This window comes from Panthera leo, chromosome C1 (genome assembly GCF_018350215.1).
Source record: "Panthera leo isolate Ple1 chromosome C1, P.leo_Ple1_pat1.1, whole genome shotgun sequence".
Taxonomy (NCBI): domain Eukaryota; kingdom Metazoa; phylum Chordata; class Mammalia; order Carnivora; family Felidae; genus Panthera; species Panthera leo.
In genome coordinates, this window is record NC_056686.1 from 34,229,930 (window position 1) to 34,250,370 (window position 20,441).

The window sequence follows — 20,441 nt, forward strand, 5'->3', positions numbered from 1 at the left end:
AAAAAACACTTACCAGACCCATTTAATGCTTTTTGCCAGGATCTCTCCCGTGAATTTTTTTTGTTCATTACTTACTTAGCTCTAGTTGCTGTAACAAACTACTGTAAATTGGGTGGCTTCTCAACAGCAGAAATGTATTTCTCACAGTTCTGGAGGCTGGAAGTCGGAGAGCATGGTGCCAGCAAGGTCGAGTTCTGGTGAGAGGCATCTTAGGGTTCATATGGCTGACTTCTCCTTGTACCCTCCTATGGGGGAAGAGAGCTAGTTAACTCTCTGGCCTCTTCTTATAAAGGCACTAATCCCACTCATAAAGCCTCTATTCTCATGCCCTAATTACCTCCCAAAGGCCCCCGCGTCCAAGTACCATCACACTGGGAATGAAATTTCAACATACAAACTTGAGGGAACACAGACATTCAGGCTAGAACACTAATGTTGCAACTTCTGCTTTTTTGGTCATATTTTCATTTGTGTATCCTGTACATTCAATTGTTGGGGACCAACTTGTGTCAGGTGACCAGCAGCTTATTGTTTTTGTTGTTTGATCTAGCCTTTGTGTATTATGAGAAAGTTGTGTCCATTTCCACAGCAATGTTTTCATTATTAGTGAAAAAGAGGCGCCTGTGTGGCTCAGTCGGTTAAGCATCCGACTTCAGCTCAAGTCATGATCTCACAGTTCTTGCATTCAAGCCCCACATCAGGTTCTGTGCTGACAGCTCAGAGCCTGTGTGTGTGTCTCTCTCTCAAAAATAAATAAACATTAAAAAAATTTTTTTTAATTGAAAAAAAGAAAGTGAAAAAAGTAGTCTACAGAGTAGTTTAAGAAATAATATGGGAAAAGGAAAATCAGCACAGATATATACCATAAGGTTAGTTGCCTTTGTGTTTTAGGATTATGGGTTTTATTTATTTGTTTGTTTGTTTGTTTATGTGTGTGCACCTGTCAGTATTTTCCCCATAATTAGCATATATTACAAGCTACAATGAAAATAAGTTTGTTTTTTGTTTGTTTTTTTTTTTTAATTTTTTTTTTCAACGTTTTTTTATTTATTTTTGGGACAGAGAGAGACAGAGCATGAACGGGGGAGGGGCAGAGAGAGAGAGGGAGACACAGAATCGGAAACAGGCTCCAGGCTCCGAGCCGTCAGCCCAGAGCCTGACGCGGGGCTCGAACTCACGGACCGCGAGATCGTGACCTGGCTGAAGTCGGACGCTTAACCGACTGCACCACCCAGGCGCCCCTGAAAATAAGTTTTTTTTTAAAGTAAAAATTAACAAAATGCGCTTTCTCAGGAAGAAAAGAGAGCAAAGGAAAAAATATGTTGAGAACATTGGTAAGACCTTAGAAGATTTTATTAGCATATGATATCCAGTACATATTGGGAAGCAGATAAAGCCTGTCCAAGCCTGACTGAGAAACTTTGCAAAGACTTTGTTCCAGCTTTTTAAAAAAGTTTATTTTGAGAGAGAGAGAGAGAGAGAGAGAGAACAAGCAGGGAAGGGGCAGAGAAAGAGAGAGAGAGAGAGAGAGAGAGAGAGAGAATCCCAAGCAGTGAGGAGGCCGATGCAGGGCTCAAACTCCCAAACCTGTGAGATCATGACCTGAGCTGAAACCAAGAGCCAGCCGCTTAACCGACTGCGTCACCCAGGCGCCCCTGCAAACATTTTATAAGCTCCTGACACAGGAGGAGAGGTTCTCGCTCCAGGCTTATCCAGGGACCTTGTTTCCTTCGCTGTTTCATATAGGCTGTGGCCAGGATCCTCGGTGCCTCTGGTGAAACATCAAATATGTTAATGTACTTGGATTTGATATACTGGGTATGAGAGACATACATGATCCTTGTACACAGAAGGGAAGTGTGCTGACTCAGAAGTCCAGAGGCAGGCTGTTCGGCAGGAATGCCCTGTCCGTGCTGTCGAGTGTTGACAACGTCTTTCCAGCCATGAGTAATGGGACAGGGAGCAGGATTGAAAGTTTTCTGCCTCTTTCAAGTTCACTTCAAAATCTGTAATAATATTAGACGTCCAAGTGATTACTGGTATTCTTCCTCCTGGGTAGGCTGATTATAGTGGTCAGTGATGATGGAAGTGAGAAAGGTTTGCTTGAGTTGGAGTACGTTCAGAAGGCTACCTCCCAGGCTACCTCCCTGGCTCCCAGACTAGAGGGCCTCTCCTCTAGTCTTCAGGTTTTCAGTGGCTGATTCAGACTGAGTTAGAAATACAGAGACGGAGCCCAGGCCTAGGCCTCCACACATTCATTCTTGGCCAGCAAGGCCCCAAGCAGGTCCCACAGCGAGAATCAACACACAGTAGATGACCAGGTACTGGCCCTCTTCCAGGCTGCCAGGTGCCCTGAGAAAGGTCTTAGAGCCAGGGTGCTTGGTTCCACGTGAGGTTGTGTTGTCCAAGCATCCCCAAAGAGCTCGGTTTCTCCTGTAGCTTTTCCCTCTGTCCACACTGCCTTATGAATCCCTTCTGACTTTGCCCCACCACCCCCACCCCTGAAAGCCTGCCCACTCCTTGGGCTTTCCCAAGAGAAGTGAAACGTTCTTTTCCCTTCTCAACTCCGCATCAACTCATCCTTCCTTCTCCCCCTGTTTCCCTCCCATCTTTCCTCCAGGCCCACATTACCATCCCCCTTGTGTTTAGTGTCCCTCCCTCACCTCCTGAGGAGCTTAGCCTTCCCTCCTGGTCTCTGCCAGCAGAGGTGCTCAGGCTCCTACCTGTCTGAGGCCTCCGCTCGGCCCTGCCTCTCAGCCATGGGACGCTCCCATTTTTCTCTTCTCGACCAAACGTCTGTCTCCTGTGGCTCTTCTCCGTCTTCACTGTGAATTCTCCCTCCTCACCCTGGGTGGTCCACCTCCCAGAATTCTCTCCAAAACTCTTGTCTCCATGCACTGGCTGTCTTCGGGTATCTTTCTGTTCACGTGGCCAGTGTGTCATCTCCGTGTTCCCAGACCGCAGGAACAGCATGGGCTGCAGCGACTGGTGGGGTGCATGCCTGGGTCGCCTGCCAGAGAGCTTCTGGCGTGCTGCAGTTCCATCCAGGGCAAGTGGATCTTGCCTCTCCACCCCTATGGCCGGCCACATAGAGACTGGCCAGATCTGCCCCTTCGAACTCAGGTTCCACTGGACAAGCTATGTCAGCAGCTACCCACTGACCGGGGGCAGGGAGGGTGTGCTGGAGTGTCAAGGTCCTCCCGGCAGATCCGTTGCCAAGACAGATGTACTGAAGAGCCAGTCCATACCCCAGCTTATTGCATTTGGGGATCCTCAACAGCCCTGTTGTATTCCAGGTTCTCCAAGCCAGCACCCATGTTCCTGGATGACTCTTTCCGCAAGTGGGCTAGGATTCGGGAATTTGTGCCGCCTTTTGGGATCAAAGGTCAAGGTACGTTGGGAACCCTGGCCCACTCTACATTAACATCTCATCCCTCAGCCTGTCTCCCTGCACTCAGGATAGGGCTGTACCCTCAGAAGTCCCCATGCAGGTGATCCACCCCTCTCCTTCCATTTTTCCCTTCCTTTCTTTTTCTTGCTTCACTCTTCGTTTACTCTGAGCCCACCACTTGGCCAGGGCCAGGTATACAACAGTGGAATGGACAGTACCATCCTTCTCCATAAAAAAGCTCCAGTCTGGTAGAGACACAGATATTTAGAGCGCAGGACAGTAATGGCTCTGAAGGGGGAAGAGATCACAGGAAAGGACATCAGGGAGATCCATCCTGGAGGACCAGGTACGAGGGGGAAATCCCTGAGAAGACAGAGGCCATCCCCCAGGCTCCTCCATCATCCCCTCTTTACCCCGGTCTCCCTTTCAGTTCTTTCTTACCCTGTCCAAGGCTGATGTCCCCCCAGTGCCCTCAGAACTGTCCCCTTCCATTGCCTTAGGGACTTCGCTCATGCAGTTCCCTCCTGACTTTCCCACCTCTGACGGTTTAGTGGTTCTGATGCCTTGTCAAGTTCCTGCACTATTTCATGGCATGGTTGAGTTTGGGCTTTAGGATCAGACATTCAAGGATCAGATCTCAGTACTACTTCTTTATCAGCTGTGACTTTGGACAGGTTACTTAACCTGTCTGTGCTTTAATTTCTTCCTCAGTTAAATGGAGAAAATAATACTACTGTATTAGGTTGTGGTCAGAATTAAATAAGATAACTGTTGAAGGGGTGATATCATTTGGCCAGGGGACTTAAAAATACCTGAGTCCTCTACTCAGCCAGTCCACACCATCCTGAAAAGAAGACAGTGACCAGCAGGAGGACACTCTAGAATGGGAGTTTTGACCTCAGATCCCCAAGGGCAAATCTAATGGGTAGGGCTGAACCATGTGAAGAACTCCTTTTTGCTGGGTACAGGTAGCTAAGCAGCCTACTTTTCTCCCAAATCCTCACTCAAGACTCCAATCCTACAAAGCTATGAAGGCCTGGAAAGGCTGGTCCATAGCCCATCGGCCAGCAACAAGAGAGCACCTGCTAATTTATACCCTTTCTGCTAAGGTCCCCTCCTAGAAAACAAAAACCCAAGCCATACCTTGACCTTGGGCAATTAGTAGCAATATGCTTTTCCTTAGAGGTCAAATGGGAGGTGGGAAAAGGAGGGTGTCTGTGGCCTTCCCTGAAGCCCTCCATAAGGTACATCTGAAGGCACTTAGTATAGAACACTCCTTAAAGGTTCATTTCCTTACCCATTCTCCTTCACCTCCTGGGAAGATTAACTGTGCTCACTGCTTCTTTCTCACCCTTTACTCTGGAGCACTCTCTTCTCCTCCATCATTCCAGTGAAACTGCTCAGTGCCCCCGGGAAATCCAAAGGATACTGTTCAGTTCCTAACTTGACCTCTTGGCTGCATCTGACAGTGTTGTCCACCCCATCTTTTAAAAAAAAATTATGGAGTTGTCGTTTTTAAGTCGGGAGGCATCCTTTCTTTACATGGAATATTTCAGGCATATAAAAAAGAATAAAGGTGAATACAATGCAATGTGTACCCAGCTTAAGAAATAAAACAGGAGATACAATTAAAGCTCTGTGTATCCCTTCCCATTCCATTCTCCTCCTTCTCCAGGAGACCATTATCCTGGTTTGGGGGTTATCGTTTCAATGTCTCTTTATCTATCTTTGTGACATATTTATATATCCATTGAAAATCTGCTATCGTTTTTGCATGTTTTTACACTTTACAAATAATACTCTGTGTGTGTGTGTGTGTGTGTGTGTGTGTGTGTGTGTGTGTGTGTGTTTCAAATTGATTTTTTTGCTTATGCTTTACAGGCATATCTGTATTAGTACCCAAAGCCAAAGGTCACTGATTTATGTATTTTTACTGCTGGGTAGTATTCTGTGTACCACGTTTAATCTGTTTTCCTTTGTCGGGCTTTTTAGTTGCTTCCCACATTTTGCTATTACAAACAGTTCTGCAGTGAACCTTCTCGTACAGGTTTCCTTAAACAAATGAGTGAGTGTTCTGATGCTATCTACCTAGGAGGAGAGCTGCAAGATCTTAGTCTGTGCACATCTACATCTTTGCTTAATGTTATTAAGATGGTCTTCACCATGGTTGTACCGATTTACTTACTTAATCTTTAGATCTCTGTGCACATTATCTTTTTATCTTCCTAATGACTCTGCAGAGTAGGAATTACCATCTTCGTTTGAAAGATGGGGAACTAAAACACAAAGAAAGTAAGTGATTTATCTAAGGTCACAGAGCCCTGAAGTAGCACAAGCCAGGATTGGACTCCAAAGCCAGTATCATTATACAGTATATTATAATGTTCTCATTATGCTAGAGTTTGAAAGGAGAGCAATGACCATGGCCAAAGCCAGTGAGAGGCCAAGAAGAATGAGGTCTGAATAGTGGTCACAGGATCTGAGAACACAGAGGTCCTGGGCCCTTGCTGGGGGCAGCCTGAGTGGAGTGCAAATGGGCAGATGTCAGGCCTCAGAGGTTGAAGAGGGAAGGAAGTAGGAAGAGACAGTCTGCCAAGACCAAGGTTGGAGATGGGCAGTACTGGGGGGAGAAGTGAGGGGAAGACCATATCAGAGGGTGAGTGAGGCAAAGGGGTCTGAGTCGGGAGCTGCCTGGGCACACTTGAACTCTTCAGCGTTGGTGGTCTCCTCATTTGCTCTCTGGTGTCTGCTCAGTCAGGGCACAGAGGTGAGTCCAGCATGTACTCTGTCTCTGAGCAGGTCCCAGGCCTGGGAACGCATGTCCTGGGACCTGACTGCAGAGCCTTTGAAAGCCAGAGGAGACTTCCCAGGAAGGGCTGGGGAGCCCTGAGGGGAGGAACTGCATGCCAGCGCTGGGGACCGGCTCCAGGCAGAGCTGAGTGTCCCTGCCTGTACCCCTGCCTCCATCTTGTTCGTCAGGGAGAAAGCTAGGCCAGTGGCCCAGCCCAACCTTGTGCCCAGAGTCCCCTCTCCCCACCCTCCTATCCACCTCCAACCTACGCAGTAGCATGTGCTTCCAACGTCATTCGCAAACACTTCATGGGGATGTCAGTGACCCTCTAACAATAACCTCCCTCCTCTGTCCACAGACAATCTGATCAAAGCCATCCTGTCAGTCACCAAAGAGTACCGCCTGACCCCTGCCTTGGACAGGTGAGCCACTTGCTACCCAGCCTCCTGCCCTCAGTTGCCTGGCATGCGCAGAGGTGTTGAGGTCCAGCCAGACTTCCCGGGGTATCGTGTCCCCACATGCAGGCACAGCACACGTGCTGGGGGTGGTGAGCAGATAAGCGAGGCCCTCCAGCGGGCCTGCACCCCATGGACTGAAAGCACTTGGCAAGATATTTCGGTCCTCAGCCATCAGAGGTCTGAGGGCATGGGTGGCGGTGGTAGCGGAAGATGCCATGGCTTAAATGCAGGAGGCGGTGACAGTGCTGAAGCCAGTGGGCCCTGGGTGAGGGAAGCCCCAGGTGGGGGAAGCAAAATGCATAGGGCTCTCTGGTGGCTACTGGAAGCATGGGGGCTTCTGACTTGAAAATAAGTCCAGCCATGGGTCCTGGTGCCCCCAGGCCTGTCCTCTCTGCTTGCTTTTCTGGCACAGCCTTCAAACTCAGCACACTTTGCCCTCTCTTCTGAACTCCACTAACCCTTGGGGAATCTTTAGCCTAGAAGGCCATCTTACCAGAGGCTCCTTCCTCACCACCCCAGAACTAGTGCCCTTGCCCCTTCCACACCCACGCTTTCCTGGAGAGTATCTGGGACTAGGTATGTCAGAGAGTCCCGAGTGACCTAACTACCCACAGTATGCCTTTGGCCTCAGAATGTTGCCAGAAGCCCATTGCTCTTCCCCCATTCCAGCCTGCACATGGCCAAAGGCATGGGGCCAAGGGCCAAAGGGGTAGGGAGAAGGAGACCTAGCGGACAGCTCTTCAGAGGTCTCTGCCTCTCTCCCCTCAGCCTCAGCTGCCGCCGCTGCATCATCGTGGGCAATGGAGGTGTCCTTGCCAACAAGTCTCTGGGGTCACGCATTGATGACTATGACATTGTGGTCAGGTGAGCTCCCCAAAGCAGTGCCTCAGGCACCTGAGTGTCCTGGCCCAAACCCTGGCCCCTGAGTCCATTGAGAACCATCTGGCCATCTGGCCAGTTGGGCTAAGGTCAGCAGAAGCCTCAAGAAGAACCCTGGCTTGAAGGGCTCCAAAAGCTAGGTGACTCCAGGTGACCTGGCTCCCCATTCTCTGCCCCTGGGGAATTCCGGGGTCATAGTGCCTCCCAAACACAAGCCCACAGACTACATGCAGTGAGCTCAAGGCAGGCTCTGACTGGGCCTGCTCTCTGTAGACTGAACTCAGCACCCGTGAAAGGCTTTGAAAAGGACGTGGGCAGCAAAACTACACTGCGCATCACCTACCCTGAGGGCGCCATGCAGCGGCCCGAACAATACGAACGCGATTCTCTCTTTGTCCTCGCTGGCTTCAAGTGGCAGGACTTCAAGTGGTTGAAGTACATTGTCTACAAGGAGAGAGTGGTAAGCTCCCCGTACGCCAGCTGCTTCCCCTTTTGCCCTGGCCTTGCCTGGCTTCCAGGTCAGCCTGTGAGTTCTTTCTCAGCCAGACTCAGAGTCCCTCTCCAGCATTCCCTGCAGGCCCTTCCCTGGCCTTAGGACCCCCTGGAAGGAACGCTTTTTTCTGGCTAGCCCCAGCATCACTCCTAATATTCATCTTCTCCTGCCCTGCCCTGCCCTGCCCTTGTAGTGGCCTCCCCAAGCCCCCTCACACTCTGACTCTCATGTGGATCTACCCTCATTCCCAGCCAAGGGAGGAAGGCCTTATTTGGACCCTGGGGCCATTCTGCAGGGACAGCAGACCCCTCAGTGAGCTTGAGGGTGCCAGTTCCCAAGCCCATAAGTCCCACCTCTCCCTGCTTTGTACTTATACCGCTGACCTGCAGTTAGATCCCCAGCTGCCACTGAGTCTGGTTCTACTCCAGGAATGATCAGATTCTGTACTCCTTGTCCTAGGCAGACTAGGGCCCAGGCCCGTTTCTCTAGGGGATTGTGTGGCCAAGTAGAGTGACTGCTCCTTTTGGTGGACCACCCACGGAATCCCCTCCTGAGTCCTCCATTCACAGCTCGGGGCCTACAGGGATGCCTGCCAACTTGTCCAGGCCCGTTCCCCCCTCTCCCCTCAACCGGCTATCACCAGCCACCCCAGGGGAGGAGTACTGCAGAGTTCAGGCCATTCGTCTTCCAACACCCAAGCCTCTTATGTGAGGAGAATGATGACAGATGGCCTCCGCATACAGTAAGAAGCTAGTTGTTCTTTCTGGAGGTTTAGGGGCGAGTTGGGAGGTGGGAACAGCTTAACCTTCCTATGGAGGTCTCAGTGCAATTTGGTTTAACTCCACAGCCCTTTCCCAAGCAAGGCCAAGTGCAGGCAGTGTCAAGTAGGTAGCAAGCGAGAGAGAAGACAGAAGTCAGGTCCAGAAATTCAGGTAGGTGGGACAGTGGGGAAGGGGAAGCTGAATGAGACAGGCAGGCTCCCCTGGGTTTAGCCTGGCTCCCCAAAGGGGAGGAAGGGGTTGGCTTCAGCCGGCTCCAGCTGCAAGAAGGCCCACTGCCCATGCAAACCAGGCAGAGAATGGGGCTGAAGGAGCACCCCTCTGTTTTTAGAACCATGGCTTGGATACTAGTGGGAGAGCCCTTCTCTTTGCTTTGAAGGCAACAGAATTGGGGTCACAGGTAGGCACTTCTAAGGGGAAACGGGAGGGAATTGGTCCACCTTGGTGAACTCCAGGGCGGCTGGGAGCTGCTTTCTTACCCTGGCCTCTGACCATCTGCCCACCCCCTCCTGGCACATCCTTTCCTCTGCCCATGGACACCTGTCAGAAGAGCTCCTGGAGGGCAGGGCCCTGATCCCACTGGCTTTTTTTTTAACCCCTCAATGCCCAGTCATCATAAATGATCTGGAATTGGCTCAAATACCAGATCCTGCTTTCTGCTGAGCAGACCGGGAGGCCAGGCCAAGGAGGTGGGTCAGGGCAGCCAGGTGGGTTGTTTTTACATGTTCCTTCCGAGAACAACAAGGTCAGTTAATTCAAGGCTTTTATAGTTCATCCACGGAACTAAGGAAAGAAAGAAGAAAAGGAAGGCAGCCAATTAGAGACTCACTGTACTCTAGCCACTTAGGGCCTCACTGTTCCCAGGAAGACTCTGAGGAGCTTACCACCTGGCCTGGCCTGGCCCAGGCTGCAGTCTGATCGAAGATACTAGAGCAGTTGGGATGAGGAAGTGTGGGCTGTGCTCAGGCACATGGTCACTCTGGTGGATGTCTGTGTCCTGACCTGGCCTGGCCGTGACTGGAGATGTAGGACTGGCCTTGTGTTAGTGAGAACTCATTCCCAGGGTTGGTAGGGGTGAGTGAGAAGAGAAGGGACAGGGAGGAGTCCTTTGAAGTTCTGTGATCCTTCCCTGGCTCCAAAGTCAAAGATAATTTGGGCCAGGGGCGCCTGGGTGGCTCAGTCGGTTAAGCGTCCGACTTCAGCTCAGGTCACGATCTCACGGTCCGTGAGTTCGAGCCCCGCGTCGGGCTCTGGGCTGATGGCTCATAGCCCGGAGCCTGTTTCCGATTCTGTGTCTCCCTCTCTCTCTGCCCCTCCCCTGTTCATGCTCTGTCTCTCTCTGTCTCAAAAATAAAATAAACGTTAAAAAAAAAAATTAAAAAAAAAAAAAGATAATTTGGGCCTTTAGAGTGAGCTGCCAGAGGAGGCCAGCAGTGCTGATGGCCTCACCCGCCCTAGCACTTCCTGGTGACCTAAGAAGCCTGTCCTTTAGAACCCGTCCCTACTCCAAGCCCAGGGCCGATGAGTTCACAGGACGTCTCCCACACGCTACTCCACTTCTCTGGCATCTGAGACCCAGGTAAATGTGGGAGAGACTGCTTCTCCAGGGCCTCCCCGTCTGGTGCCAACCACAGGCTTGTCCTGCTCCTGCAGCAATGTTTCCAGCATGCAGCCTCTGGGCTACTGGGGAACTCTCTGCACCTGCCGGAAGCCTCACCTGTAGAATTCTGGCAGGAGGCAGCTCTGCATTTGGGAGCTAAGGACTGGCTGGGCAGTGCTGGAACAAGCGTCAGGCCTCGGTCACGGCTGCTGCCTGCTGCTTGCTATGTGAACAAGTTGCTCAGTGGGTGGAACTTTCTGGTACCCAGGAGTCATGGTGGGGTCTGGAGAGAGGAAAGACCGGAAAGGAAGACTGGACAACCCAGAAGACAGCCTGTGCTAAGGCTGGCCATACTGTCTTCATCCATATGGGAACTTTTCTTGTCACCGTTTGTGGCCATTTGGTTCCCTCATTCACTGGACAGTTGCACTACAAGTTCCAGACAAGTTACCACAAGGCTCGTTATCTCCCAGCCCGCAGGAGCCCTGAGCCAGCCAGCAAGCTTGGAGGAGTTCCCAGCAGGCCATGCTCAGGGCAGCTCAGAGGAGCACCAGTGGACTGTTGAGTGGGGAAGATGAGGTCCGGAGACACGGAGGTGCAGGTGTATGTAAGGCCATGGTGGGACAGGGCAGCCTCCAGCTCTTGTGAAATGTTCAGAGGCACATCTCACTCCATCTCGCCATGCGCTTATTTGCCAGGCGTCACTGAGGTGTCCTGTGTGCTGACACCATGCTGCTCCCTGTCTCACGGTCTAGTGGGAACAGGCCCGAAACTAGAGTTGTAATGCGATGTAGTAGGTGCTGTCACTGACCACCCTCCTGATGCTTGATGAAGGCTGGAGGTGCTCCGTCCATTGTCTGTGGGGTCTGGAGAGGACAGGGCATGTGAGAGGCAGTCACTCAGGCCCCATTCCTCCCGCCTCCACCAGCCTCCCCTTCCCATGCCCCAGAATGCCCGGTAACCCAGAAAGGAGCTGCCTTCCTAATCCCCCACCTCCTCCCTGTCCCCCTCCTCAGTCCTGAAAGTGGAAAGCTGGTCTCATTGCTGCGGGGCCTCTGACTGGTTGTCAGTTCAGCGAGGCCCTGAGACCTAGGTTGGGCTGGAATGGGTGTGGTTCCAGCCCAGCAGGGGGACAGAAGACAGGGGCTGGGGGGTTGGCCCCTGGATAGCCTGGACACAGGCCCAACCTCCCAGCTGTAGCTCAGGCCTTGGGGAAGGAGGGAGGGGCCTAAGGCCAGCCAGGGTGCCGCATTCATGCACAAGAGAGGACTGGGCTCCAGAATTTGGGAAGACAACATGGCTTAAGAGGGGAAAGCAGATCAGGCCTTGGAGTCATATAGACTTGGGTTTAGATTTAGAGTCTGTCACTTGTTAGCTGGGTTACCTTAGGCAAATTACCCAGGCCCCTTAGATTTAGTCTTATCCGTAAAACAGGAGTAATCCTTCCCATTGTTCAGGATTGTTTTAAATATTAAACCAGCTGAAATATAGAAGCACCTGGCCTGGTGCTCAACACTTAGCAAGTGCTATCTGTAGCAATGATTAATGCTACTTCTGTCTATCTATCTATCCATCTATCTATCTATCTATCTATCTATTAATTATTGGTGCCAGTAGAAAAGCCCAGTTGCACTAGGGAATGAAGCATTGTCTGTCTAGGCTGTAGGGTCTGACCTAGGAGATGACCTAAAGCAGGGGTCCGAGGCCAGGCCTTGAGGCAGGAGACGCAGGGCCTCCTGGGAGAGACAGCAGGGGTGGGCTAATAGTCTAGGAAATCCACAGGGCAAACAGGGCCACCAGGTCCCTGCCTATGAGGCCGTATTGGACTGGGCCCGAGATGGGGACTGAATGTCCATCTGCACCTAAGCCTGTATGCTGTTCCAGACCTGGGAGGGATGCCGAGCCTTAGGAGCTCAGTGTGGACATCACCTCACGTCAGGGGCGACTCCGCACAGGGCACCTGGAAAGGGTGCTGAGGCTGGCACGCAGCGTGGCTTCCTCCTGCTGTGACTAGGCTTCTGCTGAACCAGCAACCATCTCCCCGCCAGGCCTCAGAGACAAGCTCTCCTGGGACACTGTTTCCTTTGCAGCCAGCTCTGGTGGCTCATTCCTCTTCTGCCCTGAGGGCCAGGAGGCCTCCATGCTCGGCCCCTCGGCCACATGCTAACTGCTACTCCTCTGCGCGCAGACAGAAAGTACTGAGGGATTAGGGTTCATGCCGTCTCACCCCCTGCTCCTCTCGTCACTGTCATCGGTGACCTCTTGGTTACTGAGCCTCATAATCAGTATGATCACTGTGCCACCTTCTCTTCTCCCCTCTTCCTGCCTCTCTCCTCATCCTCCTTTCTCCTCTTCCTCTGCCTCCTCCGGCTTCCGCCACCCTCGTCACAGCTGTCACGTGTTACGCTCTCCAGTTTGCCAGCCTCCTTTGAATTTATTCTCGTAACAATCCTATTAGATCAGTTCTGTTACTACCCCCATTTGGGGGATTGGGAAACTGAGGCACAGGGAGGATGAGTTGCTTGCTCCAGCTCATACAGCTAGCTGAGTGGGAGAACTGAAGTCATACCCAGCTCTGACTGCTTCAGGGGTCTTGCTAAGAAATAAGCTCAGCCACATCACCCTGCTGCGTAGAATCCTCTGTCGATCAGCTCCCACCTGTCACGGCCCATGAGAATAAGAGCTGCCGTTTACTGAGCTCTTCCACATACCAGGCTCTGGGCCACACGATTTACAAGCAGTGCATCAGCCAGCCATGTCAACAACCCTACAAGGCCAGGCGACAAGTAACAGTAAGTGGGAGGGTCGCGTTTGGAGCCAGAGGTATCTTGTGTAACCATAACATGTAACACCTCTCATTCATTCATTCATTCGGCCAATTCCAATCAATCACCAAAATCACACAGAGCCCCAGGCTTCATGTGCTGTCTCCCTGGCCTGACAACTCCCCCTCCCCACGACTATCTCGTCCAGCCAGTCCACTGCCAGGGAGTCCCCATGGAGAGAAACTTGAGCTGAGATAGTGGTGTTACCTTGCCGGCGTCTTTTTTTTAAAGTTTATTTATTTGGTTTGAGAGAGCACAAGTTGGGGAGGGGCCGAGAGGGAGGGAGAGAGAGAATCCCAAGCAGGCTCCACGCTGTCTGTGTAGAGCCCGATGCAGAGCTCGAACTCACGAACTGTGAGATCATGACCTGAGCCGAAGTTGGCTGCTTAACTGACTGAACCACCCAGGTGCCCCACCTTACCAGCATCTTGATGCCACTTGCCACCCCTGTGTCCTGTCCCTGGCCGTCGTTCCTCTCGGAGCCTACTCACCACCGTCTTCAGTTCCACTACACCTCCATCCCTGTCCTAAGCCGAAGTCTCACACCCTACTCCACAGGGAGAATAAAGGTGGTCAGCAATCAAGAACTCTGGACTTCCCAGCCTCCAGTGTATGAAGTTACCTGCCTCCCCATCCATCCCGGCTTCCCTCAGTATGCTTTCTGTGCCTCTCCCGTCCAAGGTCGCTTTTCTCCCAGGTTCTGGATGCCGTCTTGTCCCACCTCCCCAGGAACTATCTTCCTTTACTTCTTTTCTCACCTCTTACTGGATCCTCCTCTCACACATGTAATTTTGTTCAGGTCTCTCTCACCTTAAAAGTGAAAGCCCTCTTTACTTTGTGTTCCTCCTCTGTCCTTCCTTCCTTTTCAGGTTTCCAGAAAGAGTCATTACCTCTCCACGATGCCTCTCCATGTCTTCCCCTTCTATTTCCCCACCCTCTCCAGTCCAGCTTCCAGACCTGTCTCTCTGCTGGCAGCGACCTGATTCCAAATCCAGTGGACTCAACCTCTGCCTCCCTTTAAAGGAACAACTTGTCAGCAGATACCCAGCGAGCATTTGCTGTGAACTGGGCACAGTACCGAGTTGCGGGGATAGTCCCTGGTCTTACAGGCTCGTGGCCAAACTCCTGGGAGGCATGCTTCATTCCTCCTTCTCCTTTGCCTTCTGTATTCATTCAGTCTCCAAATCTGGGATTTCCCCCCTTTAAAAATAACCTCACTTGCCTTATTTCAGCAGCTTCCTATCTCCCTGCCTTCAGTCCAGTCACCCTCCAGTCTGTTCTCCAAATCTGTGTCCAAAAGAATCCTCCTCAAGTGTCCCTCTGGTTGGTTCCTTCTCCTGCTTAATGGTTCCCTTTGCCTACATGTTGCCACTCTCAAAGGGCCTTCTTATGCCCACACGTGGGTATCACCTAGAAACTTGGCAGAAATGCATTTGGAGCCCCACCTTTGGCCTGGTGAATGAGAACCTCTGGGGGTGGGCCCAGCCATCTGTTGTAATGAGCCCTCCAGGAGGTTTGGATACAGGCTCAGCTGTGAGAACCACTGGCCTGCAGGATAAAACCAGGCTCTGTGGCATAGCGCCCATGACCTGGCCCCTGCCGACCCGTTCCTTGTCCTTGCCCCTCTTCCTTGCACCCAACATACACCCTCCACTCTGGCTGTGCCGGAATAGAGAGATCCTATATCCCACCTCCACGCCTCACCTGCTCCCCTTCGTGAGGCTGTCATAGATGCCTCTCTTCAGAGTCCCCACCGAAACACTCCTCACGCCTGAGGGGTCACTGCCCTGCCAACTCTCACAAGCCCCCAGAGGACCGGGACCATGGGGTTTGTCTCTGTAAGTCCATCGCCTCCAGCAATGTCTTAAACACAGTTGGCCCACACATAAATGAATAAATACATGTGGAAACTGAGGCCCAGAGTAAGTCAGGAACCTCTGGAAGAGTCAGGATTCCAACCCAAGTCTTCTGACCCTCAGCCAGGACTCTTTCCTCTTGGCTGGGCTGCCTCCCCCTTTCATGGCCCTGGGAGGTCGTTCTTTTAGATCCAGACCCTTGCTCTCCTCTTGCTTCTCTGGGGCCTCTCTTTCCTTTAGCCATGTTTGATCTTCTTTTTGCAGGTCAAGATCACTGTCCTTGATAAAAAAAACGAGAACTGCACGGTGCCTGGCGCTTTGCCTCTTTCAGTTGTCTGTCAACCTCATGAAGTCGGCCCCAAGCTGACTCCTATTTCTGTCCATTGCTTTTGCCAAATATAGCTTTCAAAACGGTTTTTTTGACCCTCTCCTCAAAGCACACATCAAGATAAATTCCAAATGGACTAAAAAGTAAAATATAAAAATACAACCAAAGGGAACTTTGAAGTAAGTAGAATAGAAATCACATCCCCGGAGGGAAAAGAACTTTCAAGGGGTGGACGCGCTAGGAGAAATGAGACTTGATAATATATGAAAATTTAAACTGAATTCACAACAATGAAGAGACTGGATGCCACAGAGCCTTGGAAAGTGTGTTTGGGAAATATGACAGACAAATGGTTATTGTTATGAGAGTTGACAAGAAAACCATTAGGACCCCAGCACATAAAGGGCAGGAGACTGAGCAGATCACACAGAAGGAAATATAACTAGTAACAAAAATATGTTTAACCTTCCAGCAGTCAGAGAAGTTCATGTGAAGACAACAGGATGCCATTATCACCCACCACATCTTTAAAGAACATGTTTAAATGATCATATGTGATTCTGGCAAGAGTTCAGTGACAGGTGCTCTCAGAGGCTACTGGTCGGAGTATAAACGGGGAGAAGATTTTTGGAAAGAAAATGACATTTGGCACCAATAGCCATTACCCAAAGGAAGGACAGATCGGCACACAAAGATTGTTTTATTAGAGTGTTATTTAATAATGGCCAAACCCAAATATAACCTGAGGGGTCTATTATGTAAATGATAGTTCGGTGACGTGAAGGAGTGCTGTCCTCATGGCTGTCCTCACAGCCGTCCTCACGGCCGCCCCCCCCCCCTGCCATGCTCCTTTGGTGTAGGCAAGGTTGGCAAAGCAGTGCTGGGTTCGGTGTTGGAAACGATGATTCCTCTGCCTCAGCCCATGTCTTCGGGGTTCGTTTTTCCTCTTCTGTACAGTGGGGACAGGAAAAGCTTCCCCGTGTGGCTCCCTGTCAGACTGCCCTCAGGAGCGAGCAAGACAGTACACGTGGCGACGCTGGACACAGTGTGCTCCCCCTGCAGGTGACGGTCCCCTTCTGAGAAGCGAGATTCAGCTAGGCAAGGGCCCAGGAGTGAGTGTGTCAGGGAGAGCACGGGGCCTGGGCACAGGGCAAGTGCCACTTGGGCGGGAAGGTCCAGCCACCCCATTTCTCAGCCTCCAGGACACTTAAGTAAATTTGCCTTGGACCCTAACCAGCTGCCCGTCTCAGCCTCTTGGAGATCGTAGATGAAGTTTGGGGCACAGAGAAGAGCACTGGTAGTGAGTGTGGTACAGTTGGTGAATTAAAAATAATTCAGTATAACTGGTGTGCGACGTGAGTGCAGTGCCCCTGTACCGGGGCGGGAGGGCACCTGGTTCTCCTCCTACCACACCCCTGCCATGGAGTGAAGAGGAGTAAGCAGGCCAAGAGGGAGCTGCCCCCCGCAGGCGCATCCCCAGGCGCTAGACCATTACCAGCTGCTAGAGACCTCAGAATTTCTTGCACTCGCAGTGGTCAGTCCACTTCCTTCCTCCTAAAGACAGAATCCACCTCTCTGTGCAGACCCCTAAGCCCAAGGAGGGCTGTTTGCAGGGAGGTGGAGGTGCGGGCTGGGGAGTCTGCTCACGTGTGCACAACGCTTCTCGTGGCGTGGGGTGGGGACGGGAGTGGAGAGAGAAGGGAGCCGGGCTGGGGCTGTCTCTCCTCACAGCACCACGGCCCGGCACAGATCTGCAGGAGGCCGGATTCTAAATTCAAACCTGGGTCCCCAGGTGGTTTTTCAAGGGAGAAGAGAATATATTTTTATTTAACAGCTTGGTACCTTGATTTATAACTCTCAAATATTTGAATCCAAGATTCAGACATGTGGTATCTGGACTTCCATTTGAAATTTTGTCCCTGGCCCCACAAGCGATGGGGCTGGCCTGCATGTATGTGGGGGGCAAGGGCTGCAGACGAGGCTGAGTAGGCAGAGGACAGACGGTGAAGGGTCTTGTGACGGGTCTTTGGTATAAAGGTCACGTCAGGGAGCTCAGACTTCATCCTGTGGACTAAACAATAGCAGAAGCCAAAGAGCTGACTTGTCACCAGACATATGACACGCGTGACTTCATTGTCATAGCCCCAAAACGCCATGAAGCAGAAACTATTCTTATTTCCCCTACTCTATAGACGAGGATAATAAGACTTAGATAGGACAAAAACATAGGCCAGGGACACAGAGTGAGCAGTTAAGGTGTCAGGGTTCAAAAACAGACCTGCAGAATAACTGGGGCAGCTCAGGCCGCAAGCAGGATGGGCTGAAGCTTGAAGGTGGGAAGCGTATGGTCGCACGGTGAACCAGCGCAGAAGCTGCAGACTTGGTAGTTGCTTAGTCCCCGGGCAGGAGGGAGAGGGCAAGGTCACGGGAGATGGATCACTAGGTTTGGGTTGCTGGGGAAGAACAGTGGTAGTGGATCCTCGGGGGACATAGATTGGATAAGAAAACAAGCCTCTTGGGCCTGGGTTTCTTCAGCAGGGGACTGGACCACATGCTCTTGAAGGTCTCTTTTTGTATGATTGTAATCTGCATTTTGAGGGTTGGTCGTCTGGAATACTATAGAATATGTCTGTACAAAAAGAACATGGTTTATGTCTAGCAGGCACCCAAGTATTTGTGATCTTTGTGATTTGCAATCATTAGCTTTGAAGTATCTGCATCTGTAAATAGCTTCTTTTCGAGCTCTTCATTTTGCTTCTAGTTCTGTTCCTGTGTCACCTTGCCCTCCCTCCCATTTTATATGCCACGTGTGTGAACATTTTTGGGGTATGTCTCCTCTGTATTCTAAATAAGCACGGCAGGTATTCTAAGCCTCTTTTTTGGCTCTTGCTCACATTATAATCATCCTACCATGTATTGAGGTCTTTGTATACTACCCTGTCTTTTCCACTGAGTTACAGATTCCTGTTGGTTTAGGAAAACAAAAGCAAAAACCAGACCCACGCGCTGAATTATCCTGACAGGCTGTCTCCGTGGGCAGTGGAAAGCCACTGAACATTCTAGTCCTCCTGAGAGTGTGCAGGTCAGACCTGTGCAGGGAAGGGAAGGAACTGAAGGTGGAGGTGGGCAGACCTGGTAGCTGTTGGGGTGACCCCAGGGAGAAGGGGTAGCCTGTCCCAAGGCAATAGCAGCTGGGAGCCCGAGTGAGTGCGCCCACCCTGCCCTGGGCCGCGGGACACCAGCCCAAGGTCAGCCTCTCTACTCCCAGATCTCTCATCTCCTGAGGGAGAGGGAGGAAGGGGCTGCGGAAGGAGACCTGTCCAGGGAGGCACCTTCTTCCCAGAAGCTTTCCCCATTGCTCCTGGCTGTTGCATCAGCGGGAGACTGGCGGCTGCACACCCATGAGCTGGGTCCAGGCTTGACTGAGGCAGGGACATTCCTGGAGGGGGAGGGACTCGACAAGGAATGCAGTCCACAGCTGGCCTTGAGGAGAGGTTTGACCATTCTGGGGCCAGCGTCATGGGCTGGCTTTATAGGCCTCTGTGTTGTGTCCTGTGGGGCAGGGAAATGAGCTGTGAGAGGCCTGGGGCCAAATTTGGGCAAGCCTTCTGGAACAGGGCTGCGTTGTGGGGCCGGGCTTGGCAGGGTCACCCAGCGCGGGAAGGCTCCGTCGCCCACTGCCCTCCTGCAGGGAACCGGAGGGAAAAGCAGGCTTCCCCGTGTGAACGCGTGTGTGTCTGTGTACTGGCCTGCGTGGCATCCGGCGTTTCCGACCACACCCTCTCCTTGCCTCTCCACTTCTGTGACACTGGCTCACAAACATAATAGACGAGACTTACTAAGCTCGCGCTATGTGCCAAACATGGTGCCAGATGCTTTTGCAAAGTGCATAGCACCTCGTACAATCCTCGCAACAGTCTGGGAAGTAGGTCCCGTCATCCCTGTTAGGCCCGAGGAAGTTGAGGCTTGAAGAGATGATGTGACTGCCCCCAGGTCACACACGTGTCGAATCAGGATGCGAACCCTGGTTTTCCAGACTCCAAGGCTCCTGCTCTTTCACTCGCATCCCTGTCTGTCTCATGGCTCCTCTTGGTCTCCCCCAGGTGCCTCTGCTTCCACCTGCCCCGTTGACGTTGGTGGGTATGGGGTTCTCATCCCTTCTCACCTGATAACCCGAGATTTTTTTTCCTTTCCAAGTTTTTATTTAAATTCCAGTTAGTTGTCCAAAGGATAAAAAATGCTGATTCGAAGGGGCACACACATCCCAATGTTTATAGCAGCGCTATCAACAATAGCCAAAGTATGGGAAGGACCCAAATGTCCATCGACAGATGAATGGATAAAGATGTGGTATATGTATGCGATGGAACATTACTCAGAAAGAATGAAATCTTGCCATTTGCAACAATGTGGATGGAAGTAGAATGTATTATGCTAAGGGAAATAAGTCAGTCAGAAAGCTAAATATCATATGATTTCACTCATGTGGAATTTAAGAAACAAAACTGGGGAAGAGAAGGAGAAATAAGATGAAAACAGAGAGGGAGGCAAACCATAAGAGACTCTTAAATACAGAGAACAAACTGAGGGTTGCTGGAGGGGAGGTGGGAGGAGGGATGGGCTAGATGGGTGATGGGCATTAAGGAGGACGCTTGTCGGGATGAACACTGGGTGTTACATGTAAGTGGTATGTTAACTAACTTGGATTTACATAAAATTTTTAAAAAATAAGGAACAAATGATCATAACTGACCTCAGAAATACCTGTATTATTGTCTAAAAGCAAAACAGACAGATAGGTAGATAGATAGATAGATAGATAGATAGATAGATAAAATTCCAGTTAGTTAGCATACAGTGTAAATTTAGTTTCGGGAGTAGAATTTAGTGATTTATCACTTACATACAGCACCTGGTGCTCATCACAAGTGCCCTCCTTAATCCCCATCACCTATTTAACCCATCCTGATACCAGAGATTCTTTTTTTTTTTTTAAGTTTATTTATTTTTGAGAGAGACAGAGACAGAATGTGAGTGGGTG

General features: G+C 51.1%; 1 protein-coding gene across 2 annotated transcripts in view; it reads left to right on the forward strand.

The window, feature by feature from the left end:
• The window catches only part of ST3GAL3 (ST3 beta-galactoside alpha-2,3-sialyltransferase 3), a 199,640-nt gene that overhangs the window by 168,345 nt on the left and 10,854 nt on the right, over positions 1–20,441 (forward strand). Inside the window, exons 6-10 of one of the 2 annotated variants that reach the window (XM_042951105.1) lie at positions 3,297–3,391; positions 6,541–6,604; positions 7,409–7,504; positions 7,793–7,979; positions 16,358–16,462. In XM_042951105.1, the coding sequence (XP_042807039.1) occupies positions 3,297–3,391; positions 6,541–6,604; positions 7,409–7,504; positions 7,793–7,979; positions 16,358–16,462 (547 nt within the window). The remainder of the gene's footprint in view (positions 1–3,296; positions 3,392–6,540; positions 6,605–7,408; positions 7,505–7,792; positions 7,980–16,357; positions 16,463–20,441) is intronic. The other variant, XM_042951104.1, reaches the window with a different exon arrangement.